The sequence below is a fragment of the Cervus elaphus genome, chromosome 33 (assembly GCF_910594005.1).
Source record: "Cervus elaphus chromosome 33, mCerEla1.1, whole genome shotgun sequence".
Taxonomy (NCBI): domain Eukaryota; kingdom Metazoa; phylum Chordata; class Mammalia; order Artiodactyla; family Cervidae; genus Cervus; species Cervus elaphus.
Genome location: NC_057847.1, coordinates 42,277,575 through 42,295,789, shown reverse-complemented (window position 1 = coordinate 42,295,789; position 18,215 = coordinate 42,277,575). Strand labels below are relative to the sequence as shown.

Below are 18,215 nucleotides of genomic sequence, written 5' to 3'. Positions count from 1 at the left end.
AGCTGCAATTATCACATGACTCATTGTCTTTATGCATACCAGAGGCAATTCTGCCTACCAGACTTGTTTGTTCTGAGTAAATAGTCCTCCATCTCCAGAGGCATTTTTTATAGGTTCATGAACAGCCTTTCTTTCTTTTTTCTTTTTTTTTTTAAATCTTACAGAGTGCTATAATAGCAACTGTCCTTAAACAACCTTCATTTTTGTTGATTTTAATGTTTAGGTGGGAACTGTAGTGTTGCATGGGCTTCCCAGGTGGCGCAGTGGTAAAGAATCCACCTGCCAATGCAGGAGACACAAGGGACGCAAGCTGGATCCCTGGGGTTGGGAAGATCCCCTGGAGTAGGAAATGGCAACTGGCTCCAGTGTTCTTGCCTGAGAAATTCTTTATGAACAGAGAGGCTGTTGGGTACTGTTAGACACCATATGAAGACTGTATATTTAAGAGGAGAAAGGACTAGTGGTTGAATAATAGGCTTCAAAGTTCACCTACCTGCTTAGAGAGCCATCAGGGTCAGCATTACGTCAGCCGTGAAAGTAGAAATCTCTCTACACCTTGGTTTGCTGTTGCTTCCTAGTGGCTTCTCTGGTAGCTCAGCGGGTAAAGCCTCTGCCTGCAGAGTGGGAGACCCGGGTTCAATCCCTGGGTTGGGAAGATCTCCTGGAGAAGGAAATGGCAACCCACTCCAGTATTCTTGCCTGGAGAGTTCCGTGGACAGAGGAGCCTGGTGGGCTGCAGTCCATGGGGTTGCAAAGAACTGGACACAACTGATGGACTACCTTTCACTTTCACTTTTCATGGTTTGCTGGGGCTTTCATTTGATTATCTGTCCGTTTAGAGCTTTATCTCTGTGCACTCAAAAGACATGAGTTTGAGCAAACTCCAGGAGATGGTGAAGGTTTGCTGGGGCTTTCATTTGATTATCTGTCCTTTTAGAGCTTTATCTCTGTGCACTCAAAAGACATGAGTTTGAGCAAACTCCAGGAGATGGTGAAGTACAGGGAAGCCTGGCATGCTGCGGTGCATGGGGCCTCAAAGAATCAGACACCACTTAGCAACTAAACAACAGCAACATCTCTATGGGTTATTTTTCTATAAATGGTGGGTCCTAACCTGTCAGAAGATGATTCTGAACAGACAAAGTTTGGGAATTGTAAATATTGAGTTGCAGTGCTAAACGTATCTCATATCTGTGTGTTAAGCTAACTGGTGTATTAAGCATCTCCCAAAGCTCAGTGGCTTATCACAGTGAAAATTTCTTTCTTGCTCACATTACACTTCAGAGTGGATAGGTGGGCAGTTGTTTCCTGCAGTTATTCAGGGACCTGTATCCCTTTATTTTAGTGATTTTGCCATGTTGTATAGCTTTTTGACTCACTAGATCGTTTCTGGCCAACTGTAAGGAAGGTGGGAAGTGTAGCCCAGTAGTATTCTCAGGAAGAAGAGAAAGGTTTTGATAAGCATCCAGGCATTAAATCTGTGTCCTGACTTTAATTTCTAATCTAGTTTGACCTATGAGCTGTGTGGTTTTCTTTTTTCTTTTTGTTAGAGTTTTATCCTTAGCATTTATGTCCAAGACTGTATCATTTGTTTTCTTCTCTTGTTTAGAATCCTGTACATTCTGGATTCTAAATTCTAGACAAAAAGATTCCTGGAAGGACTCTTTTTCTCTTAAAAACACAAGCAAATATGTTGGGGCTGTGTCTGATATATCTAAAGTTTGATGAGGATTCTCAGTACACTATATTTTCCAGGAGGCCAGTTGAAACTATTCTTAACTCTATATGGTTAACCGTTTCTCAGAGTCATGTTTCATTAAAGCACTGAATTTATGCAGACAGAGCTGGAAATGTTCTTTGAAGTGCATCCTATCATCGTCCTTTTAATTTTGGTTTTTATTTAACACTTAGCTCCCAAAGTGGGGCCATGGCGATATCTTTGAGTTATAACTCACATCAGGCCTTCGAGGAGCTTGTGATGCTATTTTGTTGCTGGCATGCAAAATCCGAGAGGTTAACTGTACTGGGGTAGGTCACACAGTGAGTCAACGACTGAGCTATGATTAGCGTTGACAGCTGGTGAGCTTCTAGGCTGTTGCTCACTGAGCGACGTTGACATTCATTTTGATTTGACTTTGCATTTCACTTTCAACTATTTATCCATTTTAAGGCCTCTTTAAGAAACTTTTTAGGAATATTGTGGGACTGAGGAAACTTTCTGTAAATGCTTTGGGAAAAGTCCACTAGCTCCCCTCTTCCCATTTTCCAGCTTAATAGTTAAATTGTGTTAATGCTAGGTAGGCCTCCTTTTGGTAGAGTTTGCAAATTAAGAACATAGACGCTTTAAGATATTAGGCAATGTTATGCAAAATAATTTTACTTGCTTTATTTCAAAATGTGTGATTTTTTTTAACAAAGGAGTTCTGAGATCCAATTATATGCTTGTGAGTATAAACTAGAAAAGTTATAAATATGTATATATCTGATGAAATAATTCACAGAGAAATAGAAAGCATGCATCATAAATTATACCCCAAAGTATTTTGAACATATAATTAAAATGCAGCCAAGGGCCATCTGGATTGTGAAGCTTGGAAGCGGGCCTTTGGCTCCTTGGGTCAGCATTTGATTCACCTGAGAGGGCTAGGGGGACAGTGAGTCCCATTTTGGTTCTGTGTCCATTTCCAAATGTATGTGTCAGGGAAATGTTTAAGGAAAAATGCTGTTAGGTGGATCCTTGGGTGTCACTGCCCAGTGTGGCTGGCCCTGGGCGAAGCAGCTTCTCTCGGACTTCTGTTTCCTCCGGCTGCCATCAGCAGCTCCCTGCATTGCTAGTGCCAGTGAGACTGGTGATCTAGGGCCCTCGGTACCTCACACATGTAGGGAAAGATAACTAAGCAGAGATGAAGACAGGTGATTTGGAGTCCAACCTGAGATCGGATTCTGATTCTGTCAGTTACTTGCCCAAGGAATAACAAAACTCAGTTTCATCATTGGTCAGAGGATGCGCCCTGCTGTGTCATGGTGAGACCCAAGGGACCTGACTTACTAGTATGTGGGCTCACAGCAGCTCTTCGTCCCTCCCTGCTCTCAGGCTCCCTCTCCAGATCCTTTTATCCTCAGTAGCTATTGCAACTGAAGAGCAATATCAAGTTTGCGTGTGTGTGCAAGCGTGCATGCGCGTGTGCTAAGTCACTTCAGTCGTGTCTGACCCTGCAACCCTGTGGACCATAGCCCGCCAGGCTTCTCTGTCCATTAAATTCTTCAGGCAAGAATACTGGAATGGGTTGCCATGCCCTCCTCCAGGGGATCTTCCCCACCCAAGGATCGAACCCATGTCTCTTAAGCACCACCTGGGAAACCCAATATCAAGTTTGGACACCTCTGAACACATATTCTGTGTCTTTAAAGTACTTAACTGGTAAAACATATCCCTCAGACCTCAGATCATGTAGTGATGTGATTTTATTTGAAGTAGATTCAGACAGAGCCAAAGGGTATTTTCCCTGCTTTTCAGCTATAAAAAAAGTGTTGTAATTTAATGATTTGGCTGGGTTGTAATTGGTATTAAAATAACTTCTCTGTGATTTCTCAAAGGAATCACAGCCACTTAAAGTGGAGATAGCATCTTCAAGGTGAGTCATAGCTCTTTTCTCAGTGCCTACCCCCGCCCAACCCCCGCCCCTCGAAAGATGGACTTGTCTTATTTTCTCTTATGGTCCCCAGTGGAGATGAGGGGTCACCCATTAGCCACTCTTCCTATAGAGTAATCATGAATCCCTCACCCAGTTTGTTTACATTGAGAAATGTGAGCAACATCGTTGTTTAGAATCACAAAGTGATTCAGGAGGTGAAAGGTCATTAAGACATCTTGAGATTTACTCTAAGGAGATGCTTATTGCATTTCCTTTCCAGGAATATAAAAATATAGTATTTTTCAGTGACAACAAAACATGAAGCAATTCCCCTAAAATCTAACAGTTCCATTATCAATATAGAACTGAACCACAAAATAAGAGAGTGAGAGTGATAGTTGCCGTAAGAAGTGATTTGCATGAAACCCTACTTTATTCTCCAATTATTACTCTACATGATTACAGGACAACCTGGCTGTTAATTGCCTGTGGTCTTTAAATATGCACTTCTTTCAGAAATAGACACTAATTATTAGATCTTGTTTTCTGTCTCACCCGAAGTTGCAAATGTCTAGGATATATATTTTTTTTAATTTGCAAGTCTAATTGTGTACAGACATAGTAAAACTGATCTCATTCTGAATACCATTCTGTTCTCTGAGATGTAAACTCTCAAAGATTGTGAACTTGGCTTTCAATTCTATATAAGTGTTTTATGTTCCCGTCTCTTGACAAAAGCTGTATGTTTGCTATCAGAATGCTGGAGGAATTTTATCTTTTTAAAATGGAGAGGAATCTTTGCTTACGAGTTTTCTTTTTTTTTAAAAAACCTACCTATTTCCCCATAGGGGAAATATATTATATTATATATTATATATTATATAATATATAATTATATATTATAATTAAATATAATCAGAGATAACAACATCAAAGTAATATTAAATACTGGATATTCTCCTAATTGTACCAAGATAAGAATTTGTTTTCTGCTTGGGAGCTGCACTTGGACTTAGGCTAGGCACAAGATAGTTTGATTTGTGTCTTGGGCTCTCATTTCTTCAGACATCAGGGGCTGAATTAGGTAATAGATCCTGAAGTGGTGCTGGGCTTGTCCTGTCTTTAGGCCAGGCTTGGCAAGCCTGTATGTCTAAAGGGATCAAACTGGTAGGATGAAAGTGTCAAGCCAGTGAGTGGGAATCCTGGGCTAACAAGGGTGCATGAGTCCTGCCTAAGGGCAGCAGCCACTGTTCAGTTTCAGCAGATTGATCTCAGATAGAAATCTTAATGTTTATGTGAAATATAACAAATTTTTAATTTATATCATTTTTAAATTGAAGTATAGTTGACACAATATTATACTAGATTCAGGTATACAACATAGTGATTTGTTGTAGATTATGTGCCAAATAACCAATATATGCCAACGTACAGATTATGTGCTAAAATTGCTACAGTATTGTATGTCATATATAGTATGCCCATATTCCCTGTGTTTTACATTACATATCTGTGACTTATTTATTTTATAACTGGTAGTTTTTACCTCCTAATCCTCTTCACCTATTTCTACTATCCCCCCACCCGAACTATGGTGACCTGGGTATTTATCTGAAGGAAACAAAAACACTAATTCAAAATGATATATGCACTCCAGTGTTCACTGATGCATTATTTAACATAGCCGAGTTATGGAAGCAACCTGTGTCTACTGAAAGATGAATAAAGAAGATCTGGTGTATATATATACATACACACACACACACACACACAGAGTGAAATATTAGCCATAAAAAAAAGAATGAAATCTTCCCATTTGTGACAACACGGGTAGACCTGGAGAAAGAAAGTGGAAGTCGCTCAGTCGTGTCCGACTCTTTGTGACTCCATGAACTGTAGCCCACCAGGCTCCTCTGTCCATGGAATTCTCCAGGCCAGAGTACTGGAGTGGGTGTCCCTTCCCTTCTCCAGGGGCTCTTCCACCCCAGGTATTGAACCCTGGTCTCCCACAATGCAGGTGTATTCTTTACTGTCTGCGCCACCAGGGAAGCCCTAAAGGCTTGGAGGATATTGTCCTAAGGGAAATTAGATAAGGACAAATATTGTATATTTTCAATTATATGTGACATCTAAAAAACATGAACAAATGTAGCAAAACAAATAGGCTCATAGATATGGAGAACAATTTTTAAATTGGATTGTAACTCATACTTTCAAGAAAGTAGGGTGCTGACCAATTCACTGCAGTGGCTTATGGTCTTAGCACATGTTGTGTCTACTTCCATATCTGGTATTGTCATCCAGCTAGTGCCTGTGAATCTTTCTTGACCTGATTTAGCGAGGAAGCCTTCTCAGGTCTGGGTCAGGGATACCTCCTATGGCTCTTATAGCATTTTCTTTCTCTTTAATTTACTAAGAAGTAGTATAATTTTCTCTTTGTTTCATCCACTAATCTCTAGACTCTTTGCGGGCCTCCACTACACACTGATTTCATGAGGGCGTATGCTGTGAGTAAGGTGTCTTCTCCGGTGACTTAGGGCATGTTGCTTTTCCAAGGCTTCTCCCAGAATCTCAGGATCAGTCTTCTAATGAAGTCTATCTCCCAGATTTCTGTTTAATCAAGCTGTCTTGATTAAACAGGCAGTTTATTAGCAGGTCTGGGAAAATTTGGAGTCCAGAGGCGTCATTTCTTAAAACGTGCTGCTACTTACCGCTACTGTTTTATTCCTGCTGATTTACTCTTATTTCTCCTCAATCAACATATTTCTAGGGAAGGTAGAGTGCAGATGTGTTTTTGTGACTCAAAGCCATATGAAGCCCAAATGAGTCTTTCTCTTGTCATAATTATAAGGAGGGCCTTAGGCTGTGTTTACTGCCTCTAAAATAAACTTGGTGCTTAGCTTCTCAGTTGCAACACTTTCCAGCTTTTATGAAAAAAAAATAAACAAAAATAAAATGTTATTTTAAATGTAGTGTCAGAAATTAAATAAATTACCCTCAATAGTGCTGTATATTAAAAAAAAAAAGTATTTTTGGAAGGACTATGCAGCAGAACCGCCACAACAGAACCATACTGAAAAAAAAAAGCCCCCAAGCTTTCTGTTTTTGGCAACTGGTAATATCTCATCCTATTAAAACTATTTAGCCTGTTTCTTTATTTTTTTTCTCAAATTATATGTAGAGTCACCAGTATTCTTGCCCGTAGAATTCCATGGACAGGGGAGTCCGGTGGCTACAGTCCATAGGGTCGCAGAGAGTCGACCATGCCTGAGTGACTAACACACGTGCACACACACACACACTCACACACACACACACACTCACACACACACACACTGTGTTGCAGCAGTGTAAAAACTTAGTCTCTGTCGCCAGGCTATGTAAGTTCAGTTCCTAGCTCTACCATGAACCAGCTGTATAATCTCAGGCCAGGGACTTAACTTCTGTGTCTCGGTTCCTCTTTCTGTACAATGGAGATCCTAGTAGTACCTAACTCAAAGAGTTATTGAGAGGATTAAATGAGTAAGAAGTGAAACCTTTATAATAATGCCTGGCCCGTAATTGCTGTGTACATGGTTACTTATTTTTTAAGTCAAGTTTATTGAGGTATCATTTAGGGCATAATTTACATGCAGTAAAATTCACCCTTTATAATACACAGGTCTGTGAATTTTGACAAGAGCATATGGTCATATAACTACCACTACTGTGAAGATATAGAACATTTCTATCATCCTCAAAAGCATACTCTCTGTTGTCAATTCCCCCCCCCTACCATTTCCAAACCCTGACAATCATAGGTCTGTTTTCTGACCCCATACTTTTGCTTTTACAGAATGTCATGTAAATGGAGCGTGCCCTATATAGACCTCTGCATCTCACTTCTTTCACTTGGCACAGGGATTGGCAACCTTTTCTGTAAAGGGCCAGGTAGTCCATGTTTTAGGTTTGCAGGCCTTACCGTCTCTGTTGCCAAAAATTCTATTCTGCTATCGCAGTCGTGCACTGCACATGAAAGATTGTGGGTGCCCATGTTCCAATAAAACTTTATTAAAATAAGTAGCAGCCACATTTGGGTGGAAAACCATAATTTGGCAGCCTGTGACTTAGCATAATGCTTTCAAGATCCATTCATGTCGCTAGTATTAGAAGTGTTCTTTTTATTGCCAGTTCCAACACATAGATGCTCTAGAGTTTGTTTAGTCATTCACCAGTTGAAGAATGTTTTTTCTAATTTTTGGAAATTTTAAATAAAACCTCTGTAAATATTTGCCTATAGGTTTTTGTGTCAACACAGATTTTGATTTCTCTTGAGTAAATCACCTTGGCAGGGGGGTTGTATGGTAAGTGTATGTTTACTTTTATTGTGTGTGTTCAGTTTCATCTGACTCTTTGCGACCCCATGGGCTGTAGCCTGCTAGGCTCCTCTGTCCATGGAGTTTTCCAGGAAAGAATACTGGAGCAGGTTGCCATTTCCTACTCCAGCGGATCTTCCCAACCTAAGGATTGAACCTGCGTCGCCTGTGTCTCCTACATTGGCAGGCAGGTTCTTTACCACTAGTGCCACCTGGAAAGTCCTTAGAAACTCTCAAATTGTCTCCAAAATGTCTAGATTATTTTGTATTTCCATCAGCAATATAAGAGAGTTCCAGTTGTGTTGTATCACCACCACCCCTTAGTACTGTGCATTTCTTTGTTTTAAGTTACTCTGAAAAACTATGAGTGATCTTAGAAACTAGCGCGAAGATACTTTACCTTCAATCTCATAGTGAGTTGAAAGCTCTAGAAGGGTTTTACACATGGAAATGATGGAAATGACATGACTTGGGTTTTTAAATGATTACCCCAGCTGCAGTATGAAGAATGATTTGGAGGGAAGAATATTAACTGTGTGAAGATTTGTTAGGAGAATATCATTTTAGTACAGAGTAACGGGAAGGTACCTGGATTGAAAGAGGGCAGTGAAGATGATGTCACTAGATGTGAGAATTCTTTAGGAGTTGGAATTTATAGAACTCAATGATTGATCAGATATGAGACTTAAGAAAGTGGCACAAGCAACTGGTTGTATAATGATGCCTTTACCAAGATGAGGAAAACTGATAGGGAAAAAGGTTTGGGGAAATAAACTGTATCAGTAGAATTTTGAGATATATGTGAGACAGTGAAATGGAGGTTTCATCTACGTAGTTTGGTATCCAGGTTCTGGAATAGAGGAACACAGTTGAGAGTCAGTGTGCTATATGACATATCTGATGATATGGAGAAAAATGAGATTCCCTAGAGTTATCAGTGACCCGAGAAGAGTAAATAGGCAGACCCGAAAGGAACCTCAGTGATTACAGTTGCACAGAAGACAGACATTCAAAGGAAAATAGGAGAGAGTGGGTTCAAGAGCTGGAGGGAGAGAGAGAGAGAGAGAGGGTGGGAGAAGGCGGTTCGTCTCAGGTAGTCGTCTTCCAGCTGATGAAGTGAGTGAATGTGCTGAGATGACAGCTGAAGTGCGGGGTGACAAGTGCACATGGATTTTGCAGCATAACAGATATTGGTCAGTGTTGGTGGTGGAGGTCATGACAGTGGTGCTGGTATTCACCTGATAATCCACCTTAAACTGAGATGGGGAGTGAATAGGAGGTGCTGTGCTAAGCTGCTTCTATGGGCTGTAGCCCACCAGGCTTGTCTGACTACAGGATTCTCCAGGCAAAAATATTAGAGTGGGTTGCCATGCCCTTCTCCAGAGGATCTTCCAGACCCAGGGATCAAACCCGTGCCTGTTAGGTCTCCTACATTGACAGGAGGGTTCTTTATCACTAATGCCACCTGGGAAGCTTGAATAGAAGGTGAGGTGGTAAAAAAAGCAAGGGTATACAGATATTTCAGGAATTTTTAGGCTAAGTGATAGAACCATATATAAGAGACGTTTTTTACTGTTTGTTAAGATAAGACAGGTTAGAGTGTACTCTTGAGAAGGATGAAGCAGGGGACGAGGACAGGAGAAACAAGATAATCAGTGGAGAGATGGGCAAAAGGAATGTCCATCCCACCTAGTGTACTTGCTGAAGAGGTTCAGCTAACTTTAATATTCACCTGTTAACAAAGTAGAATGGGGGCTTTTCTAATGAACTCTACCGTAGTAGAGTCCTTATATTTATTTTTCAGCTATTTCTAGGAAACTTACCAAGCAGCAAATGTCAGCACAATTCTTTTGATGTGTGAAAATGCTCTGGCGGTTTAGTCACTTGTCAGTCTCATGTCCAAGTCTTATCCATCTGTCATGGCCCAGTTGAAACTCTCAAATGAAAGACTCTCCCTCCCTAATCTGAATGGTCATAGCATGGTGCTTTTTTTTTTTTCCTCCTTCTCTATTTTGTCATTTGTTCTTGTGTGTATTTACTGTGTGTATGTGTATGTATATGTAAATATTCTTCTCCTTAGATGAAAGGAGACAGAGACAGTGACTGAAAGGCCTTACGTTCTCCCCAGCACCTAGCCTAGCTGGTTACATTTACTTAGCTTGCTACCTTAAATGCAAGTAAATATGAACATGGGGGAGTGGTTATTAGCAGACAATTAGGAGGAGTTAAGTGAGGAAGCAGAAGATTTTTGTGGCTTGGAATCTGAATTAATTACCTGAGAAATTATGGACCCTGATTATAACCTTTTGTTTTTATGATACCTAATAAAATATGTTTTGAACGTTTCTTGTTCCCTGCTACTAAGGAATCTATTTAGCAATGATCCAACTCCTCTTTGGTGTAATTAATAGTTTACCAACTACTTTCATTTCATTATCCTATTCACACTGAGAGTAAATCAGAGATATAGAGATAGAGACTTCATAGGGGATATATTCCATGTTGCAAAGGAAAAAAACCAAGGTCAGAGAGATAATTAGTTAAAAGTCCCTTTACTAGTAAACACAAGTGCTAAGACCAAAGGCAGGACTCTCCAGTCCTAATCCAGGTTTCTTTCAATGTACTCTGTGGCTTCTAGATTTATTTTTATAAAAATCCAATTGGCCTGATAATTATTTAATACAATTGTAAGGAACAATGTGGTCTGCTTTATTTAAGTGAATTAAAAAGTCACTTATCATAACAATCTCTTGATAAGAGCTAAGATCACCTTTTATGGAAGAAGCTGGGCCTTGTGGCTCAGAGCTTCAGACATAGCCCCTACACCAGAATGAAAAGAAACATACCCTTAGGAATTGTGCTGCTGCTGTGATTTAAATAAGAGAATAGGAGTTACGTATCTGTGGGTAACTAACTGTTAGAGCAACAGTGGCGAGCACTGTTCAAAACAGTGAATAAACCTAGTGTCAGCATTTTGGAGGAAAAAACAGATATTTACCTGTTTTTCTAAGCTTTTGACATTTTTTAAGACTAGTGTCATTCTTATGGACCACAGCCTGTCTAACTCAATGAAACTATGAACGATGCCATGTAGCGCCACCCAAGACGGACAGGTCATGGTGGAGAGCAAACTGTGGAAAATTCTTAAAGAGATGGGAATACCAGACCTGTCTTTTGAGAAATCTGTATGCAGATCAGGAGGCAACAGTTGGAACTGGACATGGAACAACAGACTGGTTCCAAATAGGGAAAGGAGTACATCAAGGCTGTATATTGTCACCCTGCGTATTTAACTTATATGCAGAATACATCATACAAAATGCCAGGCTGGATTAAGCACACACTGGAATCAAGATTGCCGGGAGAAATATCAATAACCTCAGATATGCAGATGACACCACCCTTATGGCAGAAAGTGAAGAAGAACTAAAGAACCTCTTGATCAAAGTAAAAGAGGAGAATGAAAAAGTTGGCTTAAAGGTCAACATTCAGAAAGCCAAGATCATGGCATCCAGTCCCATCACTTCATGGCAAATAGATGGGCAAACAGTGGAAATAGTGAAAGACTTTATTTTTGGGCCTCCAAAATCACTGCAGATGGTGACTGCAGCCATGAAATTAAAAGATGCTTGCTGCTTGGAAGAAAGCTATGACCAACCTAGACAGCATATTAAAAAGCAGAGACATTACTTTGCCAACAAAGGTCCATCTAGTCAAAGCTATTGTTTTTCCAGTAGTCATGTATGGATGTGAGAGTTGGACTATGAAGAAAGCTGAGCACGGAAGAATTGATGCTTTTGAACTGTGGTGTTGGAGAAGACTCTTGAGAATCCCTTGAACTGCAAGGAGATCCAACCAGGCCATCCTAAAGGAGATCAGTCCTGAATATTCATTGGACGGACTGATGCTAAAGCTGAAACTCCAATCCTTTGGCCACCTGATGAGACGAACTGACTCTGAAAAGACCCTGATTCTGGGAAAGATGGAAGGCAGGAGGAGAAGGGCACAGCAGGGGATGAGATGGTTGGATGGCATCACTGACTCAAGGGACATGAGTTTGAGTAAACTCTGGGAATTGGTGATGGACAGGGACGCCTGGTGTGCTGCAGTCCATGAGGTTTGCAAAGAGCTGGACGTGACTGAGTGAACTGAACTGAGCATCATTCTTGATTTAGAATGATAAGTTATACTGTAATGAAAGAACTATTAGTAGAAATAAGGAAGGTCATTATCCTTTAGGGGGACTATGGTCAGCTTTAATTATATTATTGTTAAAGCTTTCATAAATTGAAATAATGTGTATTAAATATATAATCTATAATTTTATGTTAAAGCATTTAATGGGGAAACCACTGACTAAAATTTTTTTTTTTTGACTAAAATGTTTATATAATATTATTCCCATTGGCCATAGCTGATTATTAAGCTGGGTAACTTCTGTTGAACAGATTCTTTTTAATTGTACTGACTTAGAGATCCCCAAACTCTAGAATGTATTTTTGTCAGGGAAGTTAAGGCATTACGAACCTATACCTTTAAGAAATTGCAGAAAGGCATAAAGTGTTTTTTCTTCCTCCTTTCTACACTTTTAAATGTTATCTGAATGAATGGCTGCTACTAGGTAAAACATTTCCTTATGTTCTCCTATAAATTGTCTCAGACAGGGTATTTGGGAATTGCTGTACCCTATGGAAAGTAATTGAACTTGGCTGGGTATGGAATCAAAACAATCAGTTGAGATAGCAAATCTGAAACCAGGTGTTCCACAGTTAAATAGCTATGATTCATAGGGAAAAAAAACCACAGAATCTTAAGGACTATTTTTTTCCTCCAAGGCAGTTGATTCTATCATTCCATGTGGACTGTGGACTCTGGTCTAGCTCTGGTTATCATCTTCATTACAAGTCTCTCTCTCTCCCTTTTTTTCTTTAGTGTAATGTAAAATTTATTAAATTGGCGTTCCAGATGAACATCTGAAAATGGTCTCCTTTTATCTCAGGTGAACCTGGCCTTTGTTGAAGCAGCAGACTGCGTTTCAGAACCTGTTAACAGGGAGCCTCCCTCCAGAGAAGCTCAGATACTGACTTTGAAAAACACATCTGAGTTCGATGTACTTGTCATCGGAGGAGGAGCAACAGGAAGTGGCTGTGCCCTGGATGCGGTCACCAGAGGTGAGTCCTGGTGTGGATGGATGGAACGCAGGTAAAGGTTTCATCTTTCCTCCCGATGTAGACACAAACGTGCACTCAGGGCTGGAAAGGCACGTTACTACTGCATTTCTTCATTTTCCATTCTTTGTGAAGCACCTTCTCGTTTTTAAAATATAGGTACTTAGACAATTTTAAAATTAAATATAGTTTGTCTTTCACATTGAAATGGGTTTATTTAAAAAGAAAACTATATTCCTGTGAATTCATTGATTTGATATTCTGGTTAGTGTTTTTTTACATAATAAAGTACATTTATGTGAAATAAAAATATCTGTGTATCATTTAAAATCACATTTATGTCAGTGATTTATCTTTAATAGAAAGATTTGTTAAAATGAATTAATCTATTAAAGTAATTCTTTTTGTTTCTCTATTAAAATCATCTCTTCCAGTGAAATATGGACTACAGTTTGCAAAACTCTAGTTTATGTGTAAAAAATGAAAAAGACCTGCTAACCTGTAGTTCTATCACTCTTTTAGTCAGTTTTAGGAAAGACTTTATGGGAAGTTCTTTCAACATGGCAACAGGATATATAAAGACATAAATTTTAGTAGGGAACACCAGTGGTCTTACATATGGTATATTTAATGATTTGATTCTGTTGCCTGTGGTTATTAGTGTGGGGTTTGGAATCAAAGAAATATGGGTACTTATTCTGGCTCAGGTGCTTTATAAGCTGTATATATGTATGTGCAGACATACACACATGCACACACATACACTTAAGCGAGTTACTTAATTTCGCTACGTTTCTTCATCTTTCAAATAAGAAAAAAATACCTTCTGTTAATGATTGTTGTGAAGATTAAATGCATAATAATGAAGAAGATTTAAAACACGGCTTGCCACACAAAGCAAAAAACAGTAAATTGTAGGCAGTATGATAGCTGACATTTATAACATGAAGGCAAAAGACTTTTAGAACCAATCGTCCCTGAGAGATCATCCTTTGTGGTGTTCTTAGATACAGCACGTTGGGCTGGGTCCTGCTGCAAGGAATTTTGACTCTGAATTATTTTAGATACTATGTAAGATTCAATATTCATTGCAGTTTCATACTCAATGGTGATAATTTGTTACATGAAATAATTTTTATTAGATGAAGTTACTACCACATCCACTCTGGACTTACTTTGTGTATCTGATAGATTTTAGTCTTACATAAATGAAATAAATTTCATGAGATTAGGTACACCTAAGCAAAAAAATATCCTAGAGTTTACTAGGATTGCACAGGACCCTCACTTGAGATTTGATCCATGTAGACATCATAGCCTAGGTCCATTTTGTCACTTCCAGGTAATGGTAAATTCACAATATAAGCCCTGTATCCTATTCTGTTGCCTGGCAGACCCTGATTTTTATATAATTCTGTCTCCATCCATGGTTTATAATTTGAATTAGATTATCCTGGGGCACATTATGTCAGAGGGAAAGAATGGTTGAAGATCCCTTAAGGGATCTGAATTCACCTCTCTCCCCTGGGAGGCCTGGGAGAAAGAGTGGAAAAAAGGGACGCATTCCCTTATCATGGGACATCTTGTCTGGGACTGCCCCAGTTGTCCTGGGACTACCCAGAGGTTAGAAGTTACCAGATGACAGTTTTCTGTGTCCAAGGGTGTCATTTTCCCAGTAGAATTCAGAAAAATGTTTCTTCAGGTTGCCACTTATATTCATGCTATGTACTGAAATATATAGCAGTTCGTTTTCTTTCATTTCAAACAAATATTGGCTGAGTATTATGCATGCAATATTCAAGGTACTACATGTGAATACAAAGATGATTGATCCAGGCAGCACACGGAGGTTGCTCCCAGTTCTGTAGTTCTTGTGGGTGAAGACTGAGTTATCCTGTGTGCCTTACAGAAGCTTCGGGGGCACTGTTGTATCTGGATAAAGCAAGCTGCTATTTAGCACAGGTAGAATTTTAATAGGCCAAACTTGCTTGCTGAAAGTGTGCCAATCCGAGGGAACATGCGAAGGAACAATGTGTGTGGGAAACAACTGATGTTTCAGTTGGGAGCACCCAGGCTGTGTGGGGGAGGATATGAGAGAATTGTGGAAAGGCAGGAGTGGACCTGACCTACCGGGGAAAGGCCTTTGGACTTTACTCAACGGGCCACTCTGATACTCTGAAGAGCGTTAGTGTTGAAGAAGGGGTAGGCAATAAGGAAGAAGCATGCATGGGTATAAACTTTTAAGAGATCTAGACATATGACAAAGGACGAAACTTGCTGATGTCATAGGATGTGAATAAGGGAGGCAATATGTCCAAGAATCGTTTTTTCTTTCACTTGTTTAAGATAGGCGCAATTTGAATATTTCTATAGACTCAGAAGGGAACCTTGATATTCAAATAATAGACGGCTGCATGTGGACAAGGTCTTAGAAAACTACAAGGTATGGGCTAAGAAAGATGTATCTTAGCTTTGGCAGGACAGTAAGAAGCATTTCTCAGAGACAGAAACAAAGTGTAAGATAACATGGTAGGAATAGGGGTTGCTTTGCTCTGGTTAGGAAAGGATAGGTGTGCGTGTGTGTGTGTGTTCCCTTATGTGTCAGAGTTGGGGCAGAGAAAATACATGATAGGGTAGAATCCCAAAATGAGAACTGACTGGGTATCAATGATGAGAAGAAAATGAGAAAAGATTCTATGAAGGCAAGAAATGGTTTAAATGGAGACCTAGAACTAGAGGGAGGAAAGGGAAGTTGTAAAGTCAACTTCTCAAAGAATTAGGGTGGGTTGCCAGATCCTGAGTGCAGTAGTAAAAAGGCAGCTATTAATTAAGTCCATTTTGTACTGTACCGCTTTTGAAAAGTCTCACCTATATTTGCTTTTGCGAAATTTTTATATTTATATCTTTTGGAAAACATAGATAAGATCATACTGTAGTCATTACTTTGCAGTGTGTTACTTTCAAATATGTATATGGCATTCATTTTTTAATAATGATTCTTTAAGTTATTTCCAGTGTTTTGTTCTGCTTTTGGTATAATAATATTAGTGAGTCAACCACTAAACCAGTTCTGGGAATATAAAAACTAGTCAGATGTGGCCTTGCCCTTAAGGAATTTATTAGTATTTGTTGAACAAACATTTTTCCTTTGGACGGTAAAGAACATTAACTAGTACATTAGCATTTGATTGTGGGTGATGGTAGTGATGATGATGATGATTTTGAAAAGGTAAGAATTTTCAGAGCCACAATGTTAACAAGATTTTTAAAATACTTATAGATAGTAACAGCTAAGACAATGATGTCATTAAATACCTCCTAACATATCAATTGCTGTCTTTTTAAATAATCAACTGAATGTCTTATTTTATGTGTATGGAGTTGCAATTTATAAAAGTGATGGATAAATCATAGCTTGTGTGTGTGTATGCTTAGTCAGTCAGTCGTGTCTGACTCTGCCACCTCATGGACTGTAACCCTCTTAGGCTTCTCTGTCCCTGGGATTCTGCAGACAAGAATACTGGAGTCCAGGTCCAGGTTCGATGCATGAGACAGGGTGCTTGGGGCTGGTACACTGGGATCACCCAGAGGGATGGGATGGGGAGGGAGGTGGGAGGGGGGGTTCAGGATGGGGAACACATGTACACCTGTGGTGAATCCATGTCAATGTATGGGAAAACCACTACAATATTGTAAAGTAATTAGCCTCCAATTAAAATAAATAAATTTATATTAAAAACAAACAAACAAAAAGAATACTGGAGTGGGTTGCCATTTCCTTCTCCAGGGGATCTTCCTGACCCAGGGATTGAACCTGTGTCTCTTGTGTCAGCAAGCGTATTTTTTACCACACTGCCACCTGGGAAGCCCAAATCCATAGTTTATATTTCCTTTATAATGCTGGTAGCCCTCTGAGGGTAGCATTTGTAATTAAAATGTATAGAGATGCTGAAGTCAATCTATATTTATCCTTTTACAACAATTTCTGATCATATCAGTAGCCCTCTGAAGTGTGAAATGATTGTGGGCATTTGGTTAATGAATTGTGCATTGTTGCTGTTCATTCATGGAATTTGCTCTTTTATTATATTTGATGCTTCACTTAACAACAAATTTTGCTTTCTCTGCATTTGATATGTTTTTACCAAATTATTCCTGATTGTATCCATTAATCTTTAGTCACATTTGACAAAAATAAATTACTGTGATCTTTTAAAGTTACCAGTAATAATTAGATTTTTCAGGACATCAAAGTTTTGGGGGAACTGCTAGATGTTAAAGGGCTTGTATAAAAATGTTTGCACAAGGTTTTTGATGAAATACTGTGCCCAAATGAGATTTTGTTAATGAATAAACAAAGACCATAGAAGGAAGGGAAAAAATCTTGAGGTTTTCATAATGAACATTTATTTGCATTGTTACCATCTGCATTTTCTTGGGAATCAATTTTCATTCGTTTCATTTGGGAATATTATTTGAAAAACATAATATGCACAATTCTCCTCACGTTCTTGGGCAGGTCTCTAGGATCGATAGAAATTGCTTCTCTGTTTAACACCTCTGTGGCCAGTCCCTGAACAAGAGCACAACCTAGAAGCATGGGGATACAAGCTGCCAAAAGAGAGCTGGAATGATGAGAATCTGATATAGTCACCCCCTCAGAGGACTTCAAGATGTTTCTTTTTCAGCTCTTTTTGTTCTTTTATGTGACTACCTATATGTATCAGGGATCAACTAGTACCGTTCTGGTTTAAAATTTTGTTTGTAAACGTAACTTTTATGACTTCAATTCAGATTCCAGAAAATACTGCCCTTGCTAGAAGAAAACATTAATTGTAGTTCTCCTGTTTAAAAATGTATATGTACTTCTAGCTTATGAATGGTGCCTGGCTAATAATTCCTGAATTCTCAGTACAGCTCCTTCAAGTCTAAGAGTATAGGATAGCGAGTAAGGACAAAGGCTATGAGATTAGAACAGAGTGGAATCAGTCAGCTTCATCATTTACTAGCTCCATGAACTTCAATTAAGTGTCTTGACCTATGTGGACAGCCTGAAG

At 39.2% G+C, this 18,215-nt stretch overlaps 1 protein-coding gene across 5 annotated transcripts in view; it reads left to right on the top strand.

Annotated features, from left to right (window-relative positions):
- GPD2 (glycerol-3-phosphate dehydrogenase 2) overlaps positions 1–18,215 on the top strand; it is a 224,478-nt gene that overhangs the window by 123,561 nt on the left and 82,702 nt on the right. For all 5 annotated transcript variants that reach the window (XM_043894645.1, XM_043894644.1, XM_043894647.1 and 2 more), the window contains one exon: positions 12,990–13,161. In XM_043894645.1, the coding sequence (XP_043750580.1) occupies positions 12,990–13,161 (172 nt within the window). The remainder of the gene's footprint in view (positions 1–12,989; positions 13,162–18,215) is intronic.